The sequence below is a fragment of the Parasteatoda tepidariorum genome, chromosome 2 (assembly GCF_982258835.1).
Source record: "Parasteatoda tepidariorum strain Cologne lab strain chromosome 2, Ptep-v5.0, whole genome shotgun sequence".
Classification (NCBI taxonomy): Eukaryota; Metazoa; Arthropoda; class Arachnida; order Araneae; family Theridiidae; genus Parasteatoda; species Parasteatoda tepidariorum.
This window is the reverse complement of record NC_141756.1, coordinates 51,514,334-51,536,972: the sequence shown is the minus strand read 5'-3', so window position 1 is coordinate 51,536,972 and position 22,639 is coordinate 51,514,334. Positions and strand designations below refer to the sequence as shown.

The 22,639-nt window shown below is 27.7% G+C and overlaps 1 protein-coding gene across 1 annotated transcript in view; it reads right to left on the bottom strand.

Annotated features, from left to right (window-relative positions):
- Nucleotides 1-817: 817 nt before the first annotated feature.
- LOC107453696 (monocarboxylate transporter 12) overlaps nt 818-22,639 on the bottom strand; it is a 37,466-nt gene continuing 15,644 nt past the window's right edge. Inside the window, exons 2-6 of the mRNA XM_016070614.4 lie at nt 15,770-16,263; nt 11,788-11,931; nt 8,170-9,459; nt 5,311-5,436; nt 818-3,882 (exon numbers count right to left, since the gene is read on the bottom strand). Of these exons, the coding sequence (XP_015926100.2) occupies nt 3,710-3,882; nt 5,311-5,436; nt 8,170-9,459; nt 11,788-11,931; nt 15,770-16,007 (1,971 nt within the window). The 5' untranslated portion in view covers nt 16,008-16,263 and the 3' untranslated portion in view covers nt 818-3,709. The remainder of the gene's footprint in view (nt 3,883-5,310; nt 5,437-8,169; nt 9,460-11,787; nt 11,932-15,769; nt 16,264-22,639) is intronic.

Here is a 22,639-nt window from a genome sequence, read left to right as displayed (position 1 = left end):
TAAATTCTACATGTATCTACAAGCAATTCAATACTAAATTCATCACGTAAATTTTGCCAGCCTTTAAGTCGCTGAAATAATATTTTGTGCATGTGGGTAGTAATATTTCAATATTCGAACTGTTTTTTGAAAATAATTGCTTTGTTTGGCATAAAATGACACTTATAATCAATAACAACGTTTTAAGAAGACTATCCTTACTTTTTCTCTTTTTATTAAAATGTTAAACATTTTAACGAAAATGGGTTTGAAATTTAAACGGCAGATACGAAAAGGGATTAAAAGGGTCTGAGTCATTGATTGTTTATTTGCTTTTTCAATGCATTTTTTTATACAAGATTTCGTTTTATTTTTGTAGGAAGAGTCATATCGACAATGTCACCATTCATCCAGAAAGAGGTACCCCAACATAGAATCGAGTTAACATGTCTTATTTACTAGTGAATTGGAATTGTATTTTTGTAGTGGTAGATACACTACAATTTTCAACTTTGATTATTATTATTTTTTTAATTTTTCAACTTAAACACATTTTTTTAAAAGTTATTCTACAATATTTTAACCATTTTACCCGGGCAGGAGAAAAGTTTTTAATAACTCGAATAACATTATTTTAGGAGTTATTTTTTTCTGCACTGTGACACCGATTTCCAAAGAAAACCTCCTCTATTCTCTATAGATATCAAGTGTCACCAAAATTTCATGTCCCTTAAACTAACAACAGCATATGCGGAAAGTCCGCAAAAAATATAAGTCAAAAGTCAAACTAAAACATGAAACTTTCAAAAACATTATAAGAAATGAGCCAGAGCAATTATATTTTATCATAAATGCATTTAATTAATCAAAATTCTTGTTTTTTAACATACATAAATAAAAATATCAATAATTTCTTCACAGAAGAAAATATTTTGTGCTGTTTGTAGTATCACACAGACAGATGAAAAAATAATGTTAATTTAAAGCAATAAAATTTAAAAAAAAAATCCTTTTTAACAGATAGAGTGCTTAAAAAGTGCTTAAAAGTTAACGTATTCAAAATAATAATTTTAATATTATATCCAAACATTTAGTGTATGTCATTAACTTAACTTCACCCATCATTTTAGCAAAATCAATGATAAAACTTATTACCGATTAAAAAAATTACATTCGATTTGTTTCTTAATGTAACACATTTTACAAACAGAACTTACATATGTAAAAAGTCTATAAACTCTTGACAGTAAATGCATGCATACTTAATTTATATACTTAGAATATTAACTATATACTTAAATACTTATACACTTAAATTATTTATACACTTAAAATAAATGTTAAAATTCAAAAATAAAATATAAAGCAATTACATATCTCATTAATTCTAGTTTTTGAGTCATGATAACTTCATCAGAAATATAACTCAAAATGATTAGAATAAATAAATAATAATGTAAGATTATGATGCTAGTTATAGTTATGAATTTTGACGAAAAAAATATTAAATATATGTAATTATACAAATGATAATAGTGTTTACGCTAATACTGAATCATAACGTTTCTTTCTTCATTCTTGTATAGTTCGTCCAGAGTAAGAAGACTATTTATTAACTGCCCATATTCATTGGTTGAAATAGAGGTAGTTAAGAGCACCCCTATTTCAAATACCCCTAGGGATAATTATTTACGAATAGGGTAGGTATTTACAAATACCCCAGGGGTAGTTACGAATACCCATAGTGGTTGAAATAGGGATAGTTGAAATAGGGGTATTCTGTAGTTTATAAGGAATAATGTGGAAAACGGATGGGAAAGAAAGCTTTGCGACAATGGCGCTTTTTCAGCACAAATGACATCAGGATCAAAATGGAAGTATGCTTGTCTTGTTACGATGGATGATCTATAAGTCATGAAAGACAATAATCAGCACAGACATATTTGCAGCCTTATAAACATTAAAATCTCAAATCTGTAATATTAAGTTTTGAATGTACTAATAAACTTGTAATCATATTTTATACTTTCATTAACACTATATTTTAAAAATAAGCATCACAATCCTGATATAATTGCGACGGCAAATAAAATGGTCATTCTGCTACCATCACTCAATAATTACAATGGCGGACGGTAAATTATAACTTAATTGACCACCCCTAATATCTGGGCAATTTTAAAAAAGAAGAAAAAAAAACTATTCGAAAACGAGAAAAAAAATTTTTTTAAATATGACAAATGATTTCAGATTTTAATCCCAGAAAAGATGGTATAACACAATTATGCTAGTTTTGATGATTTAAGTTCTACCTTTTCTGTGGTTGAGTTTAATATAACGTCAGATTTTGATCATGTTTTTTTATATTATTATATATTGGTTTTCATTGATTAGTTTGGATTTATTGTAACCTTTCAAGAATGAAGAAAGCTCAACAATGATACAAATGAATATAAAAACTAAACAACACACAGACATGCATGCTTCAGTACATACGCAGTATACAAAATATCACGATTTGAACATTGGTCTAAATGGATAATAATGTCATGCGAATTCTATATATTATTAAAAAGCATTCAACTGTAATGCGAAAAATTCTGTTATTTAATTCCATCATTCGTTGATTCGATTTTTTTTTAAATATTTGGCACAGTTTTTTCATGGAAGTATAGCAATCATTTTCAGTTTGATTTTACAGAAAAATTTTAATTTCATTCACGCGAAAAACTCTTTGAAAATATAAAATTACAATTGTATTTGATTATGATAATTCTTTTTAATTTTAACAAAAACAATTGAAAACAAAAACACTATTACAAAAATTAACTAAACTGATTCATGAACAATTACAGACAATTTTTTTGCAGTCACTTTTCCATTACTTTATATTATTGCTGTCAATTGCGATACATTAGAGGGACGAGAAAGTAATGTCGTTTCGGTACATTTGAAATTTGTTACCAAGATTTTATTTTTAATCAATAATGTATTCACCCTTGTTAGTAAATGAATCGAAAAAAATTAATCGATTTATAAGACTAACGAATATTTAATGCGCCGAAATGACATTACTTACCGGTTCCCCTTATAGACTAAGAACAATTTCATGAAAAATAATACATTTTTTGAACTTTTTAACAAAATAAAGTAACTGTTTTCTCTTTTTCAATTTACATGCATATTTTTATTTTGTATCAAATTTTAAACATATCGTATTAATAAAGTGAATTAAGCGTCAAAAAATATTATAAGGTTTTTATTTATAAAATAAAAATTTATTCAAACGTCTATTTAAATTTTTATATTTATGTAATTTAGAAATATTTATTTAATTTACATAAATTAACATATTTTTAGCTATCAGTAACTTGATCACTAAAATATTTCCATTAATTTACTTCCTTATGTTAATTTACAAACACTTATAAATTTGTGTAGCGTTTAAATTGTTCTTTTATTATCATATTTCTTATTATGAAGCATTGCTAAGTTTATTAAAAACACGCTATTGATTTTAATTTCGATAAGGATAATGACATCTAACATTCATGTTTTGCTTCACACTTAAAGTGCATGGTAATGTATAAAAAATTGTTATTAAGTCGCTTATCATTCAAAAGGTAAATTGATAATTTTAATCTATGATTTGCGAAATAAAAGAGAGAATAATTCAGGTTTACAGTTGAATGCTGATTACATGTCCATAAATCAGTAACACTCGGTTCAGTTAGGTACTAGTTTCCGCAATTTTAGGTACGGGATCCTCGGGGTTACTTGGATGGTGATTGGGACGTTTTGAAATGCAAGGCACCAGGAAGAGTATGAGACCACTAGCAGCAATCATTGAGCCTGACACAACGAAGCCTGGATCATATGAGCCTAAACCATCGTACAACCAACCTATTCAATAAATAAATGATCATTTTATATGAAGGTTAGAGTTAAGAAATTTGCTCGAGTATAATGGATATATGTATTAACATATAGAGAACAGCATCATGATATATTCCTTCATAAGTTAAATCAAATACATTGCAAATAGTTCCAAATTGCGGTAAAAAGTATTCACACACTGAAAGTAGCACCTGTGAAATCTTTTCACCGCAAAATCCATTTTTACAGATAAATATTATACCGTATTTTTTACAGTGATACTTATTTAATAAGAGTGATTCAGTGATTTTACTGTAAAAATGACTATGCATCAGATTTTGTTTACTTCGTAACATGTGTAACATAACAAGTAATTTGGATTTTACATTAAAAAGTATAGACACCCTGGGTGCCGTAATTTGATCAGGATAATCAAAATACGACTCCCAGAAAAATTGGAAAATTTTTCTCCTGATCCAATTGATCCAGATCAAATAAATTTCAGATCAAATTGATCTGGAATTTTTTTCTGTGTATAACAAAATTATGTTAAAGTATAAGTGCGAATTTAACTATCCATGAGCCAATAATTGTGAAGTTAGAAACTAAACAGAAGACGCTTAACTATTTGTAACTGTGCACAAGCATTTCACCAAAAACTAAATTGACCGTATGATGATAAAAGTTTTTTTTCAAAATCCACTTAAAGTTTTTTTTAATAAAGCAATATTAAAAAATATGCACATTCTACGTAATGATTTAAGAAACAAAAACATTAAATTAATAAAAAACAAACTTAAGGTATGTTAAAGGTGAATGGGTTAAATTATGGAATAAAATACTTTCATGTACTTAAAAAAGACACAGTTTAAAGTAGATTAAAATATTGTCAAAAGTAGAAGAACGAAGTATTATTTTGAAAGTGCATTTTTAGGCTATTAATAAAATGCAATCAGCCTCTGAAAACTTTTTAAAAAAAACTAGTGCTATTTATATTATTTAGTTTAAAAGTGCTAAATTATGGAATAAAATATTTTTATATACTTACAAAAACAACAATAAATTAAAACAGATAAATTAAAGCAGATGAAAATTAAAACAACGTTAAATGTAGCTGAACGAAGTATTATTTTGAAAGCGCAGTTTTAGGGTATTAAATGTCGAAGAAATTACAATCAACCTCCGAAAACTTTTTTTTAAAAATAAATACTAATATTTATAGTGTTTAGTTTAAAAATGCTAAATTATGGAATAAAATATTTTAAAATACTTAAAAAAACCTTTTAAATATTGTTTAAAGTAGATTAAAACAGCGTTAAATGCAGCAGAACGAAGTATTATTGTGAAAGTGCATTTTTAGGGTCCTATTAAACGTCGAATAAAATGCAAGCAACCTATGAAAACTTTTAAAAGAAAACTAGTGTTAATATTTTATGTAAAAATACAACTATTTACCTGTTATAGGAGGACCAAGTAAACATGACACTCCTTCAAATACCAAAAGTATCCCAAACGCATTGGTTAGCTTATCCAATCCCAGCAAATCAACCAGAATTACAGATGTAAGGCTCACATAGGCCCCTAAAATTCAGTAAAAATAGTTAATAAAAACTGCAAAAGTTGTCTGTACCATATTTTATTGTTAATATATATTTATAAAATTTAAGAGTATTTAACGCAAACAAAAATTTAGAATTGAAAGTAATATAATTTCAAAAACATATTTATTTAACTTATTGTTTTAAACTTGGTTTAAAAATTCTAAAATAGTTAACTGAATTTGAAAAATAAAACACTAAGTGCTTTAAAATCGTTTTTAAAAATTGCTGAAGCATTTTAATTCTAGTTGAAAGTGAGCAAAAAATAAATTCAAAAAGTTTTTTAGAAAAATTCAATTAAAATATCAAAATAAACATACGAGAATTATAACGTTTTAAGGAAGTTCGAAAACGTTTTTCCTTCCTTTAAAAATATTGACGTTGAACCATTCATCAAATATCGTAAATATTTGACGAATCTTTGTAAATGACATGATTCAGATTCCATTACAATTATAAAGTTGTGAACTAAAAAGATTTTGAACCCCAATATAGAGCAAATGAATTCTTTTCTGTATTAAGTTATACAATATTATAATTCAACTTAAATAAACATGATTGAATTTAAAACACTTTTTAAGGTTTCGAGGAATTTAGCCGATATTACTATTCGAAGTATTAATGAATTTAATAAAACTAACAAAGTCAATAAAACTGTTTCGGTAAATAAATTGCAGCAGTTCAAACAAAATTCTTCACATGTTAAACCATACTACCGTGTTAATTATCTAAAAAAGCTAGAATATCATAAAAAGCCGACATAAATCAGCTCTACTAGTAGAAAATTCTTTGTTAAGTATAAACTTTAAGTAATTTATAAAATAAGTTGAATAAATAATATTATATTATATGCAAAATAGTCTAATGTATTAAAAACCCATAATTAAGAATAATGTTTAAATAATGTTTAAATAATTTATAAAATGGGGTGACTTAAAAAATATTACATTGAATTCAAAGTATTCTAACTTATTAAAAATATAGTTTAATATAAAGTTTAAATAATTTATGAAATAGGGTAACTCAAAAAATACTATGCTGTAATGTAATTATGTACATTTGGGAGAAATCTATAACAATTTTAATCCAACTATTTTATTATATACACTATTCGCTCATTATAAAACTTGTTGTTTCATTAATTATTAATCGAAACTAATTAACATAAAAAAATTACTCGAAACTAAATAACATAAAAAATACATAATAATTTCATAAGAAATACTATACTAATTTGATAATTGATAATGTATGAGATAATTTTATAAATTTTGAAAAAAAATGTTATTCTTTGGAAATTCTAAACCATTGATAAAACAGGTAAAATAGTAATTCTCAACAGATATTTTTAAAATTTTAAAGACTTAAACAGTAAAATAAATAAAGTTTTGTTTAAATTGGCAATAAATTATTATCATTATATTAAATGCCCCCATTAAAATATCTTGTCTAAATATGATTCTATTTGGAAAATATTTTTATTTGTAATTTTTGGCATAATTTTATGCATCATGAAAAATAGAAAAAAATATTTTCTTTTGAAAAAAATTCATGAATTAAATTTCAAACTCTTCCAATAATTATAATGATCAATAAAATTTTGATTTAAATATTGAAAAAGCTCTGATAATTTTAAGTTTAAGTTGCTTTGACTTAAGTAAATAAGCTATGAATAATCTAATTTTAAGTTAAGGAAGGATTAAAGCCATTCACTTTTGCTACTAATACAGGAAAATTCCATTTTTAATTTAAATTATAAATCGTCTCTTTTTATGTTTGATTTAGAAGAAATGCATATCACTTCCTTTCTATTTCCTACAAAATAAATTAGAGCGATTAGCTTAAACGTTAAATATTGTTGTAAGTGCGTTAAAAACGTGATAATTTGAAAGCTTAATAAAAAAGTATTTAAAATGAAATTTTACTAAATGTATGAAAATTTGCTGTTAAAAATATAACAGCAGTAGAAAGCTATTAATGAAACACATTTTCCAATTAAAAACAGTCATTAGTTAGTGATGTGGATAAGGAAAAAAAATTATTCAAAAAGTTTTCCACTTCCTGATTTTAAACTCTAAATTTTGCTATTTTTTTCAATGTCACCAGGTCTTTTCTATTAACATCTTTAATTTTGTAACATTATTAAATGGAATATTTTTATATTTAGGAAACGTGAATAATTTACAGTAACTGTTTTCAGGGGCGTAGCCAGGAGCTTTTTTTTTTTTTTTTTTTTAAACAGAGTCTAAATTTTAAAAAGTTTTAAATTTGGCATTATATATCTATTTACAAATTAAATAAATATTTTTACCGTTTGCAAAGCATTTGCGCTTATAGCCTACGAAAAAAAAATTTCTTTCTTTTTTTGATTTTGCCAAAAGTGAGTTTTTAGCCAAAAAAAAATCCATAGGCCGAGTTTGAGGTGTTATTGCAAATTTAATGAATTTGATAATCTGCATACTCTAATTTTGAGAGGTTAATTTTCCAAAAGTAAATCATCCTGCTACGCCACTGATTGATTTATACTTGAAACTTAAAAATTCAAATAATGATAGTGAAATTAGCATCTGTTAAAAATATGCTTGACACAATTGTTCAGAAACTGACATGTGGTCTGCTAAAGTAATGTAAATAAGAGTGTGGTTTATCAATGTCTCACAAAAGAGAAACCGTAAGTATAAATTTACATTAGTAGAAGTAAGTAAATATTACTAACCAGCAGTGGCTCCAAATGTTGCACAATAACAAGCCATCAAAGTGTAATTAAGAGCATAGCAGCTAAGGGCTGTAGCTAAACCACAAATAATTAAACTTGTGTTATAAATCCAGAGCCTATTTACACAAGATCTATCCGACAAATATCCTAATGTAACTCTACCTACAGTATTTGAAATGCCAATTATGGCTAAAAGGAAACTTGCATCTTCATTCGATGCCATACCCATTTCCGACACTCTATCTTTAGTGTAAACATATGGTACATTAAAACCAATACTAGTCAAAAAATTGGAAACAGCAAACATCAAAAAAATAGGATCCTTAAGTATCGCAAAATCAGTCATCTCAGCTAATGCATCTCGAATCTCTTTCGGACAACACTTGAATCTTTTCTTGTGGTCAAACTCATCCTCAGCATCAATTGGGTGCACAGCAGAGTAGGAAATATTAGGATTAGATTGGTACTTAGCAAGGCTAATCATACTTCCGCTGTAGAAGATATCTTTACGACACAAAAGTCCACCACTGCGAGATTGCGGGCAGGCATACTCAAGCTGAGACAACTCCTTGTTGGTTTGAGCCAAAGAAGCTGATGAACAAACAAAGCTAGACAAAGCAGTACCTTCCACCTTTCTACGCAAAAAATCCCCTGGCAACATCAAACTATTGCGATCATTTTTTTTCTCTGGACCATGTCCATTTGATCGCAAAACAACATCCTTAGAAAACCCGTTGGCCATGACCTCTGAAGGGGTTGAAGGATTTGTACTGTAACCAGGTGGTAATTGAACTTTGGGAGAAATATCACCATTCTTTGCAAAACCATTGGTGAGTCTAGAATCAGCTGACAAAGTGTCATCTGGATTTTTCTTTGTTACCAACTCTGATACAACGTGACCATTTGCTTGAAACATCAAAGGTGTCGAAGGGCTATTGCCATCTTCCGTTGTGGTCGGTAACTTCCCATTACTCAAAGAACCGTTAATCTTAAGCTTCGGCAAATTGGGTTTCTTTATTCGAGGGACTTGCTTACTCTGAGGACTTGAAGCTGCCTCGAGTGGGCGAAATAAAGCTCCAAAAACTGTGCAGTTGAGAACTAAGGCAGCAATAATCATCATTGCTCCTTTCCAACCATAGTTTTCGACAAGAATTTCTGTCAGAGGAGCAAGGGCAAAAGTACCCATTCCGGAACCACAAACTGCTATTCCTGTAGCAAAGGCACGTTGTTTTTCAAAATAACAGGTAACACTAACTATTGAAGGAAGATACATAAGACCAAAGCCTGATCCTGAAAATATAAAAACCAAAGAAACTATGGAAGTTTGATACCATTACAATCATTTAACCTCTTAAAGGTGAAGAATAAATTAAACTTAATAATAAAATCACAGCATGAAAATATTACTGTGATTATAAGTTTATTTATCTTTACTTTAAAATTTAGTGTCAAAAATGACAAAGAAAAAATAACAATCATCATCCCTGAAGAGGTTAAATGTAAATGAAATATTGAAACTAATTTTCAATTTCAAAGCATTTCAATTTTACAAGGTTTAAAATTTCAAGCAATTATGGAGATTTGAAATGATCTAAATGAGTCATAAACATGTTTAAACTTTAAGTCTAAAAGACTGAGTCTTGTCAAGTAATGTCAAATATAAATGAGTAAAACAGTTGTTTAAAATATATTAAGCATAAAAAGCAAAAAATAATACAACTTGTTATTGACAGAAGCAGTTACTAAATATATTACACTGGTTAAAATACACTTCATTTTAAAGAAGAATCATAATTTATTGCTGTGTGCTCCGTAGAAAATTGAATGTTATAGAAAGTTCGTTGCAAATGTTTGACCATGATTAAAAATCGTATCTGATTGTTAATATTAAGTTATAAAAATAGTTCTTATTATAAATGATAAGCAATAGTTTGATTTCAGTACATCAAATCAAGTTATCATTTTATTAATAAAACACGCAATCAATCTAATCTTGGAAATTTAATCAACAAAAAAAATTGAACATCTTGTCACCTATCATCTTACTAATAATTCTTTTTTTTTATTCCGTCATTAATACCTATTCAAAAATATAACTTCGTAAATTTAATTATTTGGTACACTTTTTTTCCGTTTATTCAGGTATCGAATTCCTATTGATCATAAGTAAGTCTTAAGGATCGATCTGAGAAGTTGAAGACGATTTGATTTCGAAAAGTTTCTAAAACACTTAAGTAAGCAGTGTCAAAATACTTGTTGCACAAATTTGTTTTATTTGAATGGTTACTGTACAGTTTATCCAATGTTTCATAGGCAAAGATGGATTCATAACAGTTCTTTAAAAGTTGGATGTTCTGGCTAATACAAGACAGTAACTAAGTATTTATTAAGTATACAATAAGTATTTATTTCAATATGGCAGCTTTATAGATCATGAATGCTTTATCAATTATTTGTTCTTCATTTTAACTAGTTCTCTCAAATTAAAACATAAGTTAGAAACAAATACATTTATCATAGGAAATGTAACGCTTTGTCTACCAATGCTTTTTACAGACTGAGCTGTACTGGGTTGTTGTAACTAATAACAGCTGAAACTAGAGGTGTTTAGGAATCACTTAAAACGCTAACAAAGTTAATAGAATCTCCTTTTAATAAGATTTGCATACATTTATAAAAGTTCAGCCCCATTAAAAGTTGAGAAACTATGCTTTTAACTACACAATCAAATGAAAAACCGAATCTATTGTAACGATTCTGTAACAGATCCGAAATATCAGTAACTGGAAATATTATATTAGTCAACCTTGTTCAAATGTAGCAAAGAGTGTTAACCAGTAAGTGATAATTAGAAAATAAGTTTTTCTTGGAATAAATACATTGATTTTTTGGTAAAAATATCGTATATATATGTATAAGCTCGAGGCTATAAACTTTGGTAGAGCAAATCCATACACCATTTCATATCAACTATATGGAATATTTTGGTAAGTTCCCATTGCTTTAGTAAATGACTATTGTTCCTTGAGACGCATAGCAGTATAACAATTCGATAATTAGTGCTTCAACAAGCAATGTATAATAGATTGAATTGAAAGGTCAATGTATATATTTTTTAATCCAACTTCAAATCTTTAAAAATAAATAACAATTGCGCTATTCGAAAATATTTCACGTAATCATACATAAGAAGACCATAGCAGATAGAAGTCTTCCCAATCCTTTCCACACCCAGCATTTTTTTAGGATTTCAACTTTTCCCTTTTGCTAGAAACATGTTTAATCAGATAATATTCGGATGAATCGAATCTTATGGTAATTGAGTAGAATATTTCCCCTCTATACACCATTTCGCTATTAATAACGTGACAAAAGAGATTTCGTACAAGAATACAGGTTGAAATGGTACTTTCCACTTGCAGAATCGTCAAAGAGTAGACTGATTTCATTTTAAAACTCATATGATTTATTATTTACTGATTTCATCATGTAGCAACTTAAAATTCATCAACACGTTGAAAAATTTATATAATTTACAATATGCTTTCAAATGCAAAAATAAAGTGGTTAAAATGCAAACATTTAAAGATCAATAATATTGGGTGATAGTGAACTAACCTGTGCAGAGTCCAATGGAAAAGAATAGAAATTGTACATTTGGCGATATTGTGCTCAACATGAGCCCTGCTGACGCAAGAATCGCACCAGCTATTGTGACTGCACGGCAGCCATATTTATTTGTCAGACCACTGGCTATAGGACCTGTGAATTTAAACATTAATCACTTTTTTTATTATCAGATATAAATGAGGATAAATCAAAATTTGATGTCTTACTGAATGTGTAATGTTATTTCGACAGAATTAATGACTTTTAATTTCATTTACTGATACAATTATGTTAAAAGAAATAATAGCAGTAATTTAAAATTCAAACAAACATATCATGTTAATTTAAATTTTAAATTACTATTTAAATAGTATTACTTTTTTCAAACTGTCTTTCTTAATGCGAATCTTCCTTACAAAATTGAACTTCACATCATTTTACTATTTGAAAAAATAATAAAATCTCAATGGATTTTAAATAGCATCTGAAACTTCTGAATAAAGGTTAAAATAAAATAACTAACTCGTTAATGTACTGAGGGTGGGCAAACTAATGGAAACACTTCTATATTGATACTTTTTTTCATATTTCTCAAGAAAAAACTAAATCATTTTAAAACTTCAGAAGTGCTTAGATTATGCAATTTCTCATACTTCTCAATGAAGTTTAAAGCTTTTAGAGGTTTAAGGGACCGACAATAAATTACAAACAAAATATGTTGTTTTTGATATGTTAAAATGTTAGAAATATATATGTAAGAAATATAGCAATAACTTTGAAACTTGTAGCAATTATTTTGGGTATTATGTGCGAAATAAATTTTAAAATATTCAATAAAATTGAAGAAAATTTTTAAAGAAAATTATTTGCGGAAAAGGTTGTTCTAAATTGTGCAATATATAGGTAATAAAAGTAGTTTTTTTATACTGCTCATGCGTGGAAAAATATAACTTTTTTTTCCCTCATAGTTTTGTAGTGAATCGTATATAGCAAACTAATGAAAAGAGTACGAATTGGGTATGTTAAAAATTTAAAAAGTTTCAATCAATTTTCTGATTAATTTTCGTACTTTTTAAAATAAACTCAAAATTTAAAAGGGGTTTCCTGCAAATATTATTTTGTATCATAATACAAAATTAAATAACAAATGGTAATACCTTGCAGTAGACGTTGATAAGCCGAAATATGATTGTATAAGGAAAGAAAATATGCTGTTATGGGGGATGGTCATCAACAATACCTGTGTTATTTTCAATAAATCTAGTTTAATCGAATATTTTAAATTTGTGGAAAACCCTTATCATTTGGAACTTTCTTTTAAAAAGTACGAAAACTGCTTAGAAAATTGCTTACAACTTTATACATTTTTAAGGTACTCAAATCGGACTTTTTTTATTTATTGGCAAATACGATTAACTTCAAAAGTAAGGAAAAAGATTAAATTTTTTCCCACGCATGCTCAATATAAAAGAACTACTTTAATTACTCTTTAATTTACTACTCTAATAATACTTAAATTTTTAGCTATCTCGCACAGTTTTAAACAACTTTTTCAAAAATTTTATAGCAATAATTTTGTAATTAATTTTAAATTACTCCAAAAAGTTTGTTTAATTTTGTGGAATATTTTTAAAGTTATAGCAAAAAACGTAAGACAAAAAATTAGTTTTATTTTATATAAGTGTATCTCCATAAATATCTAAGCTAGGTTTACGAAATTTAGAGCAATTGTCGCATATAATAACCAAAATAATTGTTGCAAGTTACAAATGTATTGTTACACTTTTTGGTATAGGGTACTCAGAAACATTATTTTCTGTTAATAATTTATTATCGGTCCCTCAAATTTCTAAAAACTTTATTGAGAAGTATGAGAAATCGCATAACCTAAACACTTCTAAATTTATAAAATGATTCCCTAAATGTTTCTTGAGAACGATTAAAAAATGTGTTTGTATAGTTTCATGTGTTAGTATAGTAAAATTTTTCCATTATTTTGTCCAACTCCCGTATGTATGATACATTAACGGAACGGACTCATTATAAAAGCAATTAGAAATTAAAAGCATGTTTTTCGCTAATTTAGATTCTCATCTAAATCATTCTATCATTATAGTATTTGAGGTTTTAAATTTCAAATAAAATAAGTTTATTATCACGCATTAGTATCAGAAAATGCATTTCAGCGGCTTTTGAACATGGAAATAAGCCATTAAAAATGTTCGAAGTAAAAATAGCAAGAAAATAAAATTCTTGACAGTAACTTCTGAATTTGTCAAGGATATTTGCAAAAACATGTTTTTTCAAGCAACCTACACAGAAAAAATATTTATACTACAAAGCAGCGGAATCCTTACCCACTGTTTATTTATGTAATGGAATTATTTCAAGGTTAAAATAATAAAAGTTTGCAGCTAGTATACAGACAGCAAATGCGCAAAATAAACATAATTTTCATAATTATGAAAGGAGTTAATTTGTCTTTTACAGACAGAGAATGATATAAATTAGTCAAACCTGTTTTCTAAACATTAACTTATATTTTGGACTAATTAGCATTGGATTTAAATTCTTCTGAACCTCATTATGCTTCCAAAATCAATTATTTTCCAAAACAGTGTTATTCGACTTAAAGATAGAGCTTTACCAGATGATTATTTTTACAAGAAGCCAGCAATGAGGTAATTAACAAATGTTCCGTAAACGGCTTCAATATACCAATTTTAACCTATTTTAATTGAAATTTGTTACGAATAATTATATTTGTAAAGGTCTAAGAAAAAGGCTTTAAATTGAACTATTCGACATTAAAATTTAGTTCTCTATGTTAAAAATTTCTTAAATTTAACAAATACGTAGTGATTAAGTTATACTTAAAGAAATATAAAAATTATATTCAAAACGCTACATATACACTGAGAAAAAAAACTGTGGTCAAAACTATCAGAATATGGTAAAATTTACTGTGTTTTTGGCTTTATGTCAGCACCAAAAAGTTTGGTAATTTTTTACGGCAGCGCATTGGTAACGATTTTGGTAAAATTAGTAATAAAATAGGGTTTGTAGTAATTTCTGATATATGTTGAAAATATGTTGCAAAATTTAATAAATGAGGTAAAATTTAGTAATTTAATCATTTCTTGGAGCATAACATAAGAACCATTTATTTGCTTAAATTTACTTTTAAGTTATATAATTTTTACTAAATGTATGGTAATAAGAACTATGAATTTTGCAAACCAGAATTTTCGACGAACCTTTTCCATATGAAGGCAAAGTTTACAAAACGAATGCATTAAATACCTTACATTTTGGTTACCACAATTATAGTTTTTTTGAACCAGAAATGTCATTAACATACAGTACGATAATTTAAAAAAATTTTTGTCTCCGCGTAAGGAACAAATATGTATGTAATAATAACATATAAAGATTTACTTTTATAAATGACTAGAATATATAATGACATAACTTTTATAAATGACTTGGTCAGTTAATGATTATTAATCAGCCATTTTTAAATTCTCATATAGTGTGTCATCATATATATATATATATATATATATATATATATATATATATATATATATATATATATATATATATATATATATATTCAGTATAGTGTGTTTAGAGTATATTTCTGACAATCCAAATTTGAAAAGTATTATGACAAAAACTAAACAATACATTCACATACAATTGAGCTACAGATCGAGGAATAGGGGAGGGTTCTTGGCATCAACCCCTTGTTTTTTCGTTCATTACCTGGTGTTTTCGTTCGAATTGTAATCGAATCTAGATTGTGATTGCGAAATTCTCTACTTCTGTGCCATTTATATCCAGAATGCATAGAGTTTTAACTTTTGTGCGTGGAAAATAAAAATAGACTTAGACTATGATAGAAGTCTTATCATAGACATAGCAAGATAAGAAGATTACTTTATGCTTTTCTCAGACAAGACAAACAAAATAGTTTGGTTAAACTTACCAATGCAATAAGTTGTGCCCACCATAATGGAAGCCACCCAAGCTGTTGTGCCTTTGCTGCTGCCATAATATTTCAAAAATTCTACGTAGAAAATTCCAAAGGTATAAGTGACACCATCAGCAATTACATGAATCATGAAGGAAGCAAATACTACAACCCAGCCCCATCCGCCATCAGGAGGTACTGGCATTGTTAAATCAGAAGACTTCTTCATGGAATCCCTTTTGACAACTACCATCTTGGAGTTTATTATTTTAAAAGAAGATGTGTCACCGTGTCCTGTACAAACAAATGTTTTGAAACCTCATAGAGGTTAATAATATTAAAAGTCTTAAACAAAGACCACCACCTTGAGCCTGACGCATATACCTCCACCTCCAGGTGGTTGTAGAACTACTTAACGGCCCAATTGCGCCAACTTCTTTAACTGTTATCGACTCCAGTGTACCGGAACCCGTCTTCGTAGCTTTGGAGAACCAAATTTACGAATAAACCTGAAAATGTAATTTAATTTTTAATTTTACATGTTTTATGAAAAAAGAAATAATAATAAAATTTCTAAATATGTTCAGATTAATTTTCATTTCTTAAGAATACAACGAGGAAAAAACGTTCTGGAATACATAATAATGCAAGAGAATAAAAAATAACCTGAATTAAATTTTTTAAAAATCATGATGTGTTTCGTAAAGAAATAAATGTTAAAGGGCAAATTAACCTGAAACACAACAATCATCCTTCAAAATTGTTTAAAGAATCTTTTCTCCCTTCTATTATAAAAGTTAATTTATTTTGAAACAAATAATTTTCATTAGGCTTTTTCTCTTATTGAGTTGTATTCTTAAAGAGGTTTAGACATTTAAATTTTTTTCTTGCAACTAACACCTTGTTCAACATTTCTAGATTTTTAGGAATGCTACATTATATTCAAATGAAAAAACTGCATATAATTTTTTAGTAATTTTCCAGCTATATTCATACAATTAAAATTATCATACAAAGCGTTTATTTAGGAAGGAGATTTGCGTATTAATAGAGGAACAAGATGGAGGAAAAACCAGATAGGTACTTTACTCTAATTTCCTTTCAATGTACAGAATCATCTTATTTTCTACATGGAAATCAAGATGTTTTTTACTAAAAAAGTTTTTAATTGTGCTGTGCCTCTCAATTTTCCGCAAACTTAAAACATTGTTTAAAATATTGGGAAATTTAAAATAAATTCCATCACTCAATTTCCCCTAGCTTTTCAATTTTTGAGTGAAATGTCACGATGGTTAAAGCCAAATATTGATTCGTTAAGGATAGACAGTTTTAAAAAGAACGCTCTATCGACATAATTTTAGCCTCTTAGTCGCATCCTATCATACATATCCTATCATACATCCTATCTACTTCCAACATTCATTATTGTTAGGTAATTTTATAGCGTGACCATCATACAAAGGTATTATTTTGCTAATATGTAATTAGGAACAGCTGTGAAATTTGATTAAAAGATAGATGGGCAACTTAGAAATTAAGCTTGCAAATGACATGATTTAATTATACTCTTCAAGCATAAGGGAACGCCTTTGACGAAATGAATAATGCTTGCTTCATTTAATATTTAAGTCACATTTCCTAAAAAAATTTACTTGTTATGCAAGTATTTAGTGGCTTTCCTAGGAGAAGATTTTTCAAACATGTAGTATTTATTTTTTTCTAACATTTTGCGACACAGATTAAGGCTTACCAAAAAAAAGAAAGTGATATGGAGCAATTAAAACATTAATCATTCCAAAAAAAATTTTTTTTGAAATACTATAAAAGCTAGTTAATGTATGCACTTTAAGCACTATATTATGCTACAGTATACTATAATAACGCTAATAATAAATGATATTGCTATAGTATTATATACTGTTTACAAAAATAAATACAGCATAGCATATAATATTAGAATAATTTTCAAATAGCATAATTAGAGTCAATATTTAGCTATCAACATAAAATATCACATGGAGAAAAATCCTGAGACTGGCAAATTTTTTGTGTCAGTTTAACTTCCATTCATTACCAGAGTCTCTTTTAAGAGTGATATATTTATTCCATTGTTCCTTTATAATATCGAAGTATTTCCTACAGATCTAAATATTAAAACCAAAAAACGCTTCAATTTCGCTACGACCTCATTTTTGTCAGCTCTCTTTTCCTAGGTAACCAAAATTCTTTTCCCTTCAAGACTAGAGAACAGGTAATAAGATTTTTTTGGGGGGGAGGGGGATCAAATCTAAAGAACATGACATAGAGGATTGCACGAATGGAGCAATGGAGATAGGTACAGTTTTTCCATTGTAACGATAAGCTAGGGACCGCGTTTTGTAGATGTTTCATGAAGAAAAATCACTTACTCTTTTGCCATACTCTGTCCTTTTCTATTGACTTTATTGTCAAAACACCCTAATAAAGCTTTGTCATATTTTTTAAGAATGTTTTTTCCGCTTATCTAAGTAATTGATAAAATTATCCCATTAGCATCCCATAAAACGCTTAATATATATATAGTTTTCCTGGCCACCAATTTTAATCGCTTTGAACAGCTCCCTCACTTTGTTTTCCATTCAACTGACAGCTGGTTTTATTCTTGAAAGCAGTGATAGATCTTTGTTTCACCCATTATCATATACAAACATAGAAGTTTCTATTTATAGCTTCAAACATTACTCTAAATAATTAACATCTGTTGTTGTATTTTTTTCACTGAGTTTCACAGTGTCATCAATTGCAGCTCCTATTTGGAAAACAGCTCTTCCGTAACTAAATGAATCATCATGCAAAATATTGTATATACTGCCTTTTGGATATGTTTAGCTTAATGTGAAAGATATATCTTGCAATTTTTCTTTGTCTAAGTTAAATAAAATTGTGAGTATTATTTTTTTTTAATTTCCCGGTGTACTTACTACCTTTGAACGAATCATACGTAATGTCTGTACTGTCCAGCTTAAACTGAGCAAACCACCAAGAAAATGTTTGCATTAAAAGGAATGAATATTTTACTACACTTATTAAGTCATTTCCAAACTAAAATGATATTTTCCTCAAAAAACAAAGTTTGATCAACGCACGAAGTTTCGCTTCATTCACTGGTTTCATTCCTCTACTTCTCTGGTTTTGGATTCATCTTTATATTTCTTATTTCGACTTGAAACTTCAATGTCTAATTTAATATTATTTAAGCTATTATGAAAGTTTGACAATAATAATCGGATAGTCAGCAGTATCCAAAACTTGAATGAATATAATTTTAGTGGCATTATTTCTGGATTAGTTTCGGGCCATTTTTGATTGTCGTGTTAGCAAAGTACCATGTCAAGATTTACAGAGGGCCTTATTCAGTCAATGATGAATAAAAATCAACATTATTTCCCATTACAATGGATTTTTACTTCATTGACATTTCGTTACATACGTTAAAACATTCACATATTTGTATTTAGGTTCAAATGTCTGAAAAGTTTTACACTGCAGTCAAAAACTTTGTGAGCTTCCTTTCTTCTAAAAGTCCATCCACAAATTGTTACATAATTGTAATTCTTAACAATTTAAGTCGCTATTTTTTGTTACTCTTGTCTTTAGTGTATAATTATTAAGATATTATGCAGATGTGCTCGAGTTCAGTGTTTGTTTAGATTTTAGAGTTCGTTCGAGTGCAGCACCAAGTGATATAACAGGGCTCATTGCTTTTGGCCTTAATGCTGTCGAGTTAAGCAGAGGAATTTTTCATGATTTTTCCTCCCATGTAATGCAACTGCAGATTATTTTCTCTAAATTTAATAGGTTTCAGTATCACAGCGAAATGAAAATAAACTTTCATTGTTGCAAGCAATTAAAGTTCATTTGCATATAACTGTGTAAAACTACTGCTCATAATATTTTGGAATTTTTGAGTCTTAATCTATCTTAAAAGTTTGGGTAGAGGTTGAAATAATTAAGAATTACACTGATACATTGTTATTTATAATTATTTGAATAAAAAACGTCTCTTTTGATTTAATTAAAATAATCACGCGTAAAACAAACCGAATGCTGCTCTTTTGTTTGTCTTAAGCAGTGTTACTGTTGATTTTATTAATTTTGACTAGTTTTTTTTAAATTTTTACGTGATATATATGTATAAAAAGTCACTGATAAAATCTAATGAATCATTTTAAATGAAAACTTATGCTTTAAATGCTGTCATATGAGAATTTCAAAAAAAAGGCTATTGTGCTTGAATGACTATATTTACATTTTTGCCATCAATCATCTTTTTTTTCCCTTCCGTCAAAGACAATATTTCGCTGTTTTCATATAAAAGTGATCCAAGAAATGTCTCACCAATTTGGCATCGCATTCAAAGAGGATCAGGTTATACCATCATTTTGGCAGACGTTCACTCATTCATTTTCAAGGTCAAAACTGACAAACTCCATTCGCATTCCGTTTGGCATCTGAATATCCAGATATTAATCCTTGCCCTGGCAGGTTACCTACTTTAAACTGTTTTATGAACCCATTACGAAACATAAAAAAGGAAAGTTATTTTGACACACCAATGGACATAAGATGTTTTCGAGAGAGCAAGCCAAATAGTTTACTTGACCTTTTGGCAAAAACCAGAAGCTACTGTTTATTCGTCAGATTAGTAAAAGTCAGCAAACGGTGTTTTTTGTTCTTTAAGAACGCTTTTTTATTTGCCACCCAAACGAAAAAGGGTCAGCCAATGTTTTTTCCCTTTCCAATTGTTTAAAAATAGATTTGGAATATTTAAAGCGTACTAGTTTCTAGTAAATATAAGCAAAGATAGTAAAACTGACATTTTTCACTAACGATATCTGAACAATTCAATTTATATCTAGTTATAAGTTATTAGATAATCAAGCATCTCATTACAAACTAATAATAAAAAATTTACGAATTTTGACCTATTTAAAGTTAATATTAATCTAATAACGATTATAGCTAAATATATAATTTTCTAATAAATAAAGCATAAAAATGTGTAATTAAAAAATTTCATAAATATTTACTAAAAGCAATATTTAAGAGATTAAACCACGTTCGAAATTCAATGGAAGTGCTTGCAACAATATAATGACAAGCCACACTTATTTTAAAAGTTATAATTTTGCATTGAAATTTTCATTGGCATTATTCCGGATAGATGTTTCACGAAATTCAGAAATTTTCTATAATAAATAGAATGCTTCACAAAACCATATTCCTAGATGTTTCACAAAATAGATGTTTCACGGATGTCATAGATGTCAATCCGGATAGATGTTTCACAAAATTCATAAATTTTCTATAATAAATAGAATGCTTCACAAAACCATATTCCTGCCTACATGAAAAGCGGTGTTTTTTACCAAAAACGATCAAGTAAATAATTAGTAATGGTTATTTGTCCCTAGCCCTGCAATTCATCTTTGATTCGTTGGTAATCATAATTTTCTTAGAATGGTAATTTTCTAAATAATTAAATGGCTAAGTAATAGTTTTCAGTATCATTAGGTTTTTTGCAACAAGAGTAACAGTAATAACGTAAATTTAATTATTTGATTAAATTACCAAAGTTATACTTAATTAATCTTTTTTTTTTCAAAAATTTTTAAAGTTGAGCAAATTGATAAAAAAAAAAGTAAGACAATAAAATGTAATAAAAAAATCGGGTAACATTCATTTAGTGACGCTATGTCACACAATATAATTTTTTAACACAGAACTTGAAAATAATACTCCAAAGCATATTCATTCATGAAATCTAATAAAAAATAAAGATCTGAAAAACATTTTCTTCCTTATTTTTACGTTCAGTATAAACTAAGAACGTTAACCAGATCTTAATAATTAATTATACCTTAAATACTGCAAAATTTAAACCTTATTAAATTTTCTTTATAATACTTAGTTTAATAAAAAATTAGAAAATGAAAACAAAGTTTAATCAGCAGTGATTTAAACCTGTATGCTTCTTTTGATTACGTAATTATTACTGTAAAAATTACGGTGTATCAGACTTTTTTCCGTTAAAAATGGATTTTCCTCTAAAAGTAACAGCACCTTGAATACCGGTATTTTTTACCGGAATTTGATCAGAATTTTTTTACAATGTATCTATTTTTCAACAGATTTGAATTCTGATTTCATAACTAAAAATAATCGCACTAATTAATTAGCATAATTGACATTAGTTCGATGATCCATTAAGATTGTGTTTTAGTACATGAAAATCCGATCATTCGATCAAAAGTTATTCAGAATGTTTAGTCTTTTATATTACGAACTGTACATATATACATTTTCATTTTAGTGATAAAGTTATATATTTCATTATTTTCAGTAATGGTAACAGATTGCTTAATTGTTTTACTAAAAAAGAATTTCTTCCGAATTGTCATTATATAAAGATGACTATTATTGTTTTCTTGGCGAAAGTCGTCCAGACATTAAAAACATTCAGAAAGTGAGCTATATTACAACATCTTCCACAGTCAGTGTCTCAAAAATAACTGAAGATTTATAAATACATGGCTAGACGCAGGAGATGTTGTAGTTTTTCACCCAATCATTTATCATTTCAGAAACTACACTGCATTATAGAAGAGAAAAATGAAGACAAAGGAGCTTTAAGACATTTAAGAAATTAAAATAAAAAACAAATACTTTCTTTCATGATAGTAAATTAATGTTTGGTTTGTTGCTGTAAAGAAAATCCTTATATCATTCTATAAAGCAGGTACTTAATTTGTTGTATGAAATGAATTATTCATTTTCATAAAGGTGTAAAAATTTAAAAAAGTTGAAAGTTTGGTTTGGGTTAAATCTGATAGAAATGTCAGTTCT